At 40.9% G+C, this 10,972-nt stretch overlaps 1 protein-coding gene across 1 annotated transcript in view; it reads left to right on the forward strand.

Annotated features, from left to right (window-relative positions):
* The window catches only part of prss16 (serine protease 16), a 34,083-nt gene that overhangs the window by 3,504 nt on the left and 19,607 nt on the right, over positions 1-10,972 (forward strand). Inside the window, exon 5 of the mRNA XM_033976414.2 lies at positions 1,701-1,815. Within this exon, the coding sequence (XP_033832305.2) occupies positions 1,701-1,815 (115 nt within the window). The remainder of the gene's footprint in view (positions 1-1,700; positions 1,816-10,972) is intronic.

Here is a 10,972-nt window from a genome sequence, read left to right on the forward strand (position 1 = left end):
ATCATTTAGTTTGCATGAGTCTTTGGTATGCTTTCAAAACTGTTTTTTGGAAGTATACTGTTCACAGGTTAAAGCTCCTCTGTTTTGGGGTACGTCTTCATAATGTATTTAACCATAAAATTGGTTTAGCCATAATATTATGATAATGCACTGGATTTTATATAGCATATTTTAAGACACCCAAATCACTTTATATTGCATTTTCACCTCATACTCTGTGGTGGGTAAGCTACTACTGTAGCCACAGCTGCCCTGGAGTAGATTAATGGAAGAGAGGCTGCAGATCTGTGCCACCCACCCCGCTGACCACCACCAATCAATCATTTATTCACACACCACATAATAAGCACGGAGGTTGAATTGTCTTGCCTAAAGATACAACAATAGTGTGCACTAGACCATAACAACCGCCACCCCACTGAGTTTATCAATTTAAAACTATACTATAACTATTATTATTATTGTTGGATCCACAATAATTTACTCAGCTATTTAGGCTGTGTATTACAGCCAAAATTAACATTACCTTTATTACTCATAGGCCACAATAATATACATTTAAAGTGCAAAATGAAAAACATTAATGTATATTTTTTTAATTAAGTGGGCTATTATTCAAACTGTTTTTCATTTAGTGGTGCTGGTGTAATTGAAGTCAGTCTTTGGTCACTGTAGAAAACGAATGAGCTGTGAAGCACTATTTTTCATTTATGTGACCAACATTTGTGTCTGCACAGCCACAACCACAAAAGAGAAATAGTTTTATTTTTGTTTCTTTTGAATCATGATGCAGACATGCCCTCACTCACAAACCACACTGGTCTGAGAAAATGGCAACTGCATCATAAATTTAAGGAAGTAATTTTTATATTCAGAGATAAGCACCTGTCAAAAGTCCAATTTGACTAGTAGTACGCAAGATGTTTTAAGAAGGCTATGCATAAAGAAAGGTGATGTGCAATATATAAATCAAAGTACAAACAAACCGTTTTGTTAATTTGAAGTATGTCTACACTTGTGCTGGTTTGGTTCCACTGTATGGTGTTAAACCTCCATCTTGCGTGTAATCAATGGTAGAAGTTTTTATTACTTAGAAATATAATTTGTTCTTACTGTGAGCAGGGTTGCCTCTCTTCGTATATGACCTGTAACTTGGTCTGATGGCGTTGACTTGACTGTTTGTCTCCATGGGGATAAATATATTTAATGCCATGCTGTGAAACATTAGCCTTTCCAATGAAACAAGCAGGTGGCGGACCGTCCACTGGAAAAGTTACATAGTGCACCTTAACTTCAAATGTTTGACTCTTACACATTCAGGTTAACAATATTGGTAGGTGTGCTCTTACTTATTCCATACTGCTAGAGAACCTGTCAAATGTGACCAGGGACCCATCTCCAGATTTTGGTTTAGTTTATGGTTATTAGTATTAAGCTGAAAAATGTATTGCCAGTAGTAGAGTTATTGCAATCTGTTGAAACTGCATTATCACTATATACAAATGTTTTATCAATTTAATGAGTAATGTTTTATGGGTGCACTATGTAACATTTCTGGTGAAGGGTCCGCCATCTGCTTCTCCATAGAAACTAGCAGGTGGCAGGCCCTCTACCAGAAAAGCTACATAGTGCATCTGTAAGGGCTGCTAACATTGTACTCCCGAATCTGTTGATTTTTTATTTTTTTTCTCTCCCGTCAGCTTGTGCGGCAAACTGCAGATACAGACAGAAAGTGACTCTGCCTACTTCCTGGAAACACTGGCTGGTAACTTCATGGATGTGGTCCAATACAATCAGGACAACAGGGCTTTTGAGGTAGGAACATTACTGTTAATTATTGAGTTTATATAGTGACAGGACTAAAATTTGGTAATTTTTGTTGTCCACTATTCTTAGACAATGATGTACTATAATAATACTTGGCTTATAGTTCCTTTCATTTTTATTTTCACTTCAGTAATAAGTGACGGTGACAGTATAACTAGTGTGCAAACTTGTACATGTTAAGTTGCATATCAGTATGATTAGTTCCCATTATGTTTGAACGCTTGGCCGTAATATTTTAATAATGTCTGTGGGTAAAATAAATTATATTTATACTTTCGAAAACTGGCATACCTGTACACTGTTGTTGTCCATTCTAGCTTGACTTGAGAAAGACTGTCCAGTTGTGTTTTCTTTATATTTGTTTGTATTTGTCTTCTATTCTCTGAAGTTCAAGTTTTTTGCACAGTTGATTAGAGACACTTGAAAGTGAAACTTTGGGACTCATTGGGGCCCTTTTCTGTGACAGTTTAACCCACTCTGTGGTTTTGGTTGAGTGGACCTGAGTTATGTGGTGCAGGAGGGTGCCCTGGCAATTAAGTGTAACCTAATAAACCCCCCATTATCAGCGAGAGGCCCCAAAATTAGTCTGGTTCTTCACTCACTGTTCGGTACTTTTTGGCATTTAAAGTGCAGTATGGAACTTTTCTGATGTAGGGTAAACTCGTCTGCTCTAGCCAGATAAGCAGAGCAGTCTTGCCTGGCTCTTGGCTGCTTTCTATTTCTTCAGGAAGATATTCTTGTTTTATCTGCATGTTCCACAATAAGGTATTAAATATATCCATCTTGCATTTATTTCACTATGAATGTTTTTATTGCGCAACATGACCTTGACCTGAACACTCTCCTCAAAGCTCTCCACAAATCTGATCTGTGTGTCTCCATGGACATAGATTAATTGGCGGGGCATTGTTCTTCCTGGGTTTCTTCTTCTTCTTATTATTTTTCCGCCAAAACAATCACAGTTTTCACCCCCTGAACGTCGACGAAAAGTCCCACATATAGGTATAGGATCGACCGGCTCGGCGAAAAATTTCATAAAATTGGCATCGCGACAATGTCCGAAGCACACCGGCTCGACAGCGCCACCTAGAAAATTCAAAATTTTAAAATGAATTGGGAACCGACACGCATTTTTCGCCTTAGCTTGACGAAATTCACACCAGTGATAGAGCTCATGGAGACAAGCAAAAAAGCCAATCATAGTGCGGCCCTAGGACGGACAGGAAGTCGGCTATATTGAATCAAGAATTCGCCAAATTTTTCGCTGCGTATTTTCAAAACGCTACTAGTCTCAGGTTTTTGGTCCAAATGAGCTCAGATTTCACATGCCACATCCAGACACATGGGTTTTCAGAAGTTATCCACGTTTTCTCCAAATTCCACACGGTTCGCCCGTACGCCGCCACCGAAATATGCCTTCGTTTCCTGTTTTTTCGATGTCCTCTCACGACCACAGGCATTGCCCTACAGAGCTCACACTCACATCACATATGCGAGACTGGGGCATGAATGGAATGCAATATTAATTTTAATCAAAATGAACACTATAGCGCCCCCTACCATAGGGGTGAAACGCAAACATTATCGGATTCCTACGAAATTCGGGGAATAAATTGGGGGCATGACGTGGACCAAAAAATAATATTACGGGCATAGGTCATTTTTCACACTTGGCCACCAGGGGCGCAAAGACTCCAAATAAAATCATTTAAAAATGTCTGACACACACATGCATTGGTCTACACAGCTCAAATTCACATCACACGTGTGATGTGAGGGTATTAATAAAATGGATTATTAATTGTAATAAAAATGAACACTATAGCGCCCCCTACCATAGGGGTGAAACGCAAACATTATCGGATTCCTACAAAATTCGGGGAATAAATCAGTGGCATCAGAAGAAACAAAAAATAACATTATGGAGATGAGTCATTTTCCACGGTTGGCCACCAGGGGCGCAAATACTAAAAAAAAAATCATTAAAAAATTTCTTACACGCACATACATGGTTCTAGACAGCTGAAATTCTCATCACACATGTGATATTAGTGTATTAATAGAAGGCACTATTAATTGTTATGTAAATGAACACTATAGCGCCCCCTACAGTATTGGTAAAATACACAACTTTGTCCGATTGGCATGAAACTTGGGGAGATAATTGGGGGCATTAAAAGGGTCAAAAAAGTCCATTACACCATATCTGTATTATGTACATGGTTGCCGGTGCAAAGCCACAGACCCCTCTCATATAGAGTCAGGGCCACACAGCCCAGGGCCACACTGCACATTAACATTGTTCTTCGTTTTTCCGCCAAAACAATCACATTTTTCACCCCCTGAACATTCACGAAAAGTCTCACATGGGGGTATAGAATCGACCGGCTTGGTGAAAAATTTCATAAAATTGGTGTCGGGAAAATGTCCCATTCCCCCTGACTCGACAGCGCCACCTAAAATTTCACCCCTATGGGAGAGGAGTCTGGTTTATTTTGGAATACATGCACAAAATTCGGAACAGTGATAGAGCACCATCGGACAAGCATAAAAATGAATTGAAGCACTGCTCTATGACAGACAGGAAATCGGCCATTTTGGATAAAAAATTCGCCACTTCATTCGCAGCATGTTTTCAAAACGCTACTAGTCTCAGGTTTTTGGTCCAAATGAGCTCAGATTTCACATGCCACATCCAGACACATGGGTTTTCAGAACTTATCCACGTTTTCTCCAAATTCCACACGGTTCGCCCGTACGCCGTCATCGAAATACGCCTTTGTTTCCTGTTTTTTCGATGTCCTCTCACGACCACAGGCATTGCCCTACAGAGCTCACATTCACATTACTTATGCGAGATTGGGGCATGAATGGAATGCAATATTAATTTTAATCAAAATGAACACTATAGCGCCCCCTACCATAGGGGTGAATCGCCAACATTATCGGATTCCTTTGAAATTCGGGGAATAAATCGGTGGCATCAGAAGAAACAAAAAATTACATTATGGCCATGAGTCATTTTCCACGTTTGGCCACCAGGGGCGCGAATACTCAAAAAAAAAAAAAAACATTAAAAAATTTCTTACACGCACATATGTGGTTCTAGACATCTGAAATTCTCATCACACATGTGATATCAGGGTATTAATAGAATGCACTATTAATTGTTATCTAAATGAACACTATAGCGCCCCCTACAGTATTGGTAAAATACTCATCTTTGTCCAATTGGCATGAAACTTGGGGAGATAATTGTGGGCATTAAAAGGGGCAAAAAAGTCAATTACATCATACCTGTATTATGTACGCGGTTGCCGGTTCAACGCCTTGCACAGCCATTGTAATGTGTTGGTCACACATATTTATATAGAAACTGTGTGAAGGGGGGCGGATTGCAGCCGTGGGGTGGTCGGGCGGGGAAAATGGTGCGTGGGGGCAGTGGCTGGCCCCAGGCGGTCACATGGGGGGGGGGCGGTCGCGCGGGGGGCGAGGGCCATCATCGCCGCTTGCGGCTTTAATTTAATTTAATGCCACACTGTGGAATATTTTAGGCAAAACAGTACTATTGTGGAAAGTTACATTTGTGCATCTTTAACCTAATATTTCAATTACCCAACACACTGTACATATGGTCAACGCATATTATATTTAAAATGAGAAGACAATTGTATAAGACAATAAGACTAATTACTATACAGTACATAAAAGAAAAGTACCATAAATTTCGGACTATAAGCCGCGACTTTTCCCCCAAGCTTTGAACCCTGCAGCCTATACAGCAGTGCGGCTTATTTATAGAATTTTACTGGATAACGGCCCCTGGGGGGCGCTCTCTAGCGGTAAACATAAAAGTGAGACAGACGTGGGGAAAGATTCTGCTCTGAAGAATTCACTAGTTTTGATTTTGAACGATCATTTTGCACATCATGAAATGGATATGATGCAGTTTTTAAGATAAAGAAGGAAATAGAGCGCAGGGGTCGACAACCTGTAACACGCAAAGAGCCATTTGGACCCACTTTCCACGTAAAATAAAACACTGGGAGCCGCAAATACTTTTTGACATCTAAAAAGAAGATAACACTGTGTATAATAATAATAGTAATAATAATAATAATAATGTAACGGAATAATGTAGGTTTTATTTTCACGGACAAGCCTTCTACACGTGGCAGATAAATATGGCAAAAACAACTTAAGTGCATAAAAAAATACAACTCACCAAACCGCTGCATCAGTATGAGCCCTGCGCTGATTATGTGATTATGTCTACTCTGCTCCGCAGTTTCTTTAAAAAAAAAAAATCCAAAGGTGTATCGTTTAATCCCAGGTGCTTATTCTCCATGTGCCAAAGCAGTTTTGAAGGTTTCATTGCCTCATTTGCTTTTCCCGCATATTATGCAGAGCGGACTGCGCGTGAGAGTCACCTGTAGCGACAAACCCAGATTTTAAGTAGGCATTGTCTGTTAAATTGATCTTTCTTTTTCTTGGAGGTCGTAGTCTCCTCTTCTGGCTCCTCAGTTGGCCTTTTCCCCTTTGTTAAAAGCTCTCCAAAGACTTTTGTTTTGGCTCATTTTCACTCGCTTGTGGCTCTACTTTTGGGCGACATGTCTGATGTGTTATATGTGAAACGTCATCGCGGAGACAAGAGCAGATAATATACTTGCTACTACATCAAATAGATTTCTGTGGTGATTTCCAGCAGGATTTTCATGATACATCTACGGACGAGCTTATTAGTGTGTCATTAGGGACGGGCGAAAGTTGCTCCTGACCCCTGTGCGCACAGTGTCTGAAAATCAGGGCTCTTTACGCAGGACTGTGAGCTGTGTCAGTGTCAGTGTCTGTGAGACATGAGCGGTGTTTGTTTTGAACATTGTTCCGCGAGTGTGACGCTTATTTTGAGCAACGAAAAATAAGAAAATATAATTTTATTTTAAGATCATAATAATCTTCCAACTTAAACTACAACAAAAAAGAGCTAACACAAATAAAATACACTTCAATTAAATACTTAAAATTTATTTTCCCAAGCCACGCAGAGCCACAGTATAAGGCTGAAAGAGGCGCATGCGGCTCTGGAGCCGCGGGTTGCCGACCCCTGAAATAGAGCCACTGCACGTAAGCTCGGCATCAATGAATCCAACTTGGTCAATGTAAAAAGACGACAAAAGTTTTCAGAGGAAATAAAAGCAGATTTTCCGTGTCGGTGCAGCTTTATTTTCTAAACCTGCAGGTGTGTTCATCCCGTGTTGATGTCGTGTTGGTGCCAATTTTCAGGCACAGTTTTTAAAAAAAGCGTGTCCGTGTACCGTCTTTCTGTGTAAATATCTCATGTTAATATGGAAACCTGCGGCTTATATTCAGGAGCGGCTTATATATGTACAAAATTGATTTTCTTTTCAAATTTAGCTGGTGCGGCTTATATTGAGGTGCGCTCTATAGTCCGAAATTTACGGTATATATCTAAAGATCCCCATTTTTTTAGAACGCTCTTTGATCTATTTGAGTGTTGTAAAGGGTTGTACAAATACATTTGATTTGTTGTTTCATTTTGGCAATTCACCCCAACTACTCATGTATTCTTTGTGTCTGTTTCAAACCAGGATAAATGGATGGTCCATTAGGACTAATAATGTCATATAAAAATAATCAATGGAGCAAACTGATTTCTGTTATGGCCCTCCTATCTTAGTAGTCCATTTCTTTCCCAGACCCCTCTCCTCCCTGCTTCTCTCTGTGCCTGCAGGATACGCGAGTCTGGTTACCAATAAGCTCATGTGAAAAAGTAACAAAAGAGTCTTTGGTCTCTCTGGTTTCCTGTCCCCCAGAGCTAAAAAGACGCCTATAAAAGAACTGAGAAACTGTCCACTGCTGATACAGCCAACCACCACCTCTCCAATTCAACAACAAACTACTCGGGCTAAGATACCACTCAGGAAAAAAAAGTCAATATTAAAGCTCCTAGCAGCGATGATGGCCCTGGCCCCCACGCGGCCCCTCCCACGCGACCACCCCCCACGCGACTGCTAAGGGCCGGCCACCTCCCCCACGCAGCATTCCCCCCACCAGGCCATCACCCGGCCGCTCTCCGCCCCCCTTCACATTGTTTCTATATATGTGTGGCCATCGCATTATAATGGCTGTCCACGGCATTGAACCAGCAACCTCGTGCACAATACAGGTATGGTAATTGACTTTTTTGCCCCTTTTGAGGTCCACAATTATCTCCCCAAGTTTCATGCCAACTGGACAAAGTTGTCTTTTACCTGTACTGTAGGGGGCGCTATAGAGGTCACTGGCCATGTGCTCAATACTGTGCTCTATTCAGTTTTATTCTGCATCAGTGATTAGAATTTGAGCTCTTTAGGCTGATCCATGTGTCGGTGAGCGGGAATCAAAGAAACAGGAAATTAAGGCGTTATTCGGCGGAGGCATATAGGCAAGCAGCGTGGAATTTGGAGAAAACATTGATGTTTTATTAAAATCCATGAGTGTAGCTGTAGCATGTTAAATTTGAGCTCATTTGGACCAAAAACTTGGGACTAGATACGTTTTGAAATCACACAGCGAAAATCAAAGAAACAGGAAATGAAGTAAAAAATGTGCCATCCTCCTCTCCCATAGAGGTGAAATTGTAGGTGGCACTGTCGAGCCACTGGGCGTGGGACATTTTCGCAATGCCAAATTTATGAAATTTTTCGCCGAGCAATCTGATGCTGATCCATGTGTCCGTGAGGTGGAATCAAAGAAACAGGAAACAAAGTCATATTTTGAAGCCGTGCTATGCATAAACCATAAAGATCATCCCCAAAACGTGGATGATTATTGACAAACTACATTTGTACATGGAGTATGTGGAGTTTGAGCTCATTTGGATGAAAAACCAAGGACTAGATAGGTTTTATTTGTATGTATGTCAAAGTGGAGTGGGAATTTCAATCCAATGATGAAGTCATATTTTGATGGCCTGCTACACATAAACCATAAAGAATATCCACAAAACATGGATGATTATTGACAATCAATATATGTACATGCTGTATGTGTAGTTTGAGGTAATTTGGATGAAAAACCTAGGACTAGATAGGTTTCACGTATGTGAAAGTGGTGTGGGAATTTCAGTCCAATAATGAAATATTTTTTTGACGGCAAGCTACACCAAAACCATAATGAATATTTCCAAAACGTGGATGATTATTGATGAACAACCTCTATAGATGTGGCATGTGGAGTTTGAGCTCATTCGGATGAAAAACCTAGGACTAGATACGTTTCATAGACATGCACGTCAAAGTGCCATGGGAATTTCTTTTCAATTCATTGCGCCCCTGGTGGCCAACTGTGGAAAATGACCCATGGCCATAATGTAATTTTTTGGTTCTTCTCATGCCACCAATTGATTCCCCAAATTTCGTAGGAATTGGATAATGTTGGTGTTTCGCCTCTAAGGTAGGGGGCGCTATAGTGTTTATTTTGATTACATTTAATAGTGCATTCTATTAATACTCTCATATCACATGTGTGATGTGAATTTGAGCTGTCTAGACCAATGTATGTGCGTGTCAGACATTTTTCAATGATTTTTTTTTTTTTTTTTTGTATTTGCGCCCCTGGTGGCCAACCGTGGAAAATGACTCATGGCCATAATGCAATTTTTTGGTTCTTCTCATGCCACCAATTGATTCCCCAAATTTCGTAGGAATTAGGTAATGTTTACATGTCACCTCTATATTAGGGGGCGCTATAGTGTTAATTTTGATTACAATTAATAGTGCATTCTATTAATGCCCTTATGTCACATCTGTGATGTGAGTTAGAGCTGTCTAGACCAATGTATGTGCGTGTCAGACATTTTTCAATGATTTTTTTTTTTTTTTTTTTTTTTTTTTTTTTGAGTCTTTGCGCCCCTGGTGGCCAACTGTGAGAAATGACCCATGTCTGTAAGATAACTTTTTGGTTGCTGTCATGCAATCAATTTATTCCCTTAATTTCGTAGGAATAATAGGATAATGTTGGCGTTTCACCTCTATGGTAGGGGGCGCTATAGTGTTAATTTTAATTAAAATTAATATTGCAGTCCATTCATGCCCCAATCGTGCATTTGTGATGTGAACGTGAGCTCTGTAGACCAATGCCAGTGGTCATGAGAAGGCGTATTTCGGCGGTGGCATACGGGAAAACGTGGATGTTTTATGAAAACCCATGTGTCTAGATGTGGCATGTGAAATCAATTCAATTCAATTCAATTCAATTCATTTATTTTTGTAACGCCCAAAATCACAACAACAGTTGTCTCGAAGGGCGTTCATGTTTTGGTTGATGGGGGAAACCGGAGTACCCGGAGGAAACCCATCCAGACACGGGGAGAAACATGAAAAACTCCACACAGAAAGGCCTGGTGACCCGGGGATCGAACCAACCTTCTTGCTGTGAGACATGAGTGATGCCACTCAGTCACCGTGCCGCCAAGACACAAAAATCAGACACAACAGGAAAAATCAGACACAACAGGAAAAATCAGACACAACAGGAAAAATCAGACACAACAGGAAAAATCAGACAACACAAGAAATCGGCCAGGCGAGGGGGAGGAAGACCAGACGAGGAGGAGGAGAGCCGGGCGAGGAGGAGGAGAGCCAGGCAAGGAGGAGGGCCAGGCGGGGAGGAGGAGAGGGTCCAGCTGTCATCGGGGCATCTGAAAGAGATACACTCCACAGGGGGAGTGGGACAGGGGACAACATGTGAATAGCATTGCTGATGAGAAAATAGGACAAAGTAGAGGATAGTGCTCAGGTTGCCATACTTCCCCCAGCTAGTTACTCCTACTGCAGCTTATCTTATCCCGGGTTTTAATGACCCTAACTCCCTCACTAAGTAACCTGGTCATACGCTATACCGAAAAGGAAGGTTTTAAGCCTGGTCTTAAATACAGAGACTGTGGGGGCCTGTTTAACATCAGCAGGGAGTTGATTCCATAGCACAGGAGCTTGGTAACTGAATGCTCTCCCTCCCACTAATCAGAGCTCATTTGGATGAAAAACCTGGGACTAGAGACGTTTGAAAACACGCTGCGAATGAAGTGGCGAATTTTTGATCCAATATCATAGGGCAGCACTATAATTATGTTTTTTGCTTCTCT

The sequence above is a fragment of the Periophthalmus magnuspinnatus genome, chromosome 13 (genome assembly GCF_009829125.3).
Source record: "Periophthalmus magnuspinnatus isolate fPerMag1 chromosome 13, fPerMag1.2.pri, whole genome shotgun sequence".
NCBI lineage: Eukaryota > Metazoa > Chordata > Actinopteri > Gobiiformes > Gobiidae > Periophthalmus > Periophthalmus magnuspinnatus.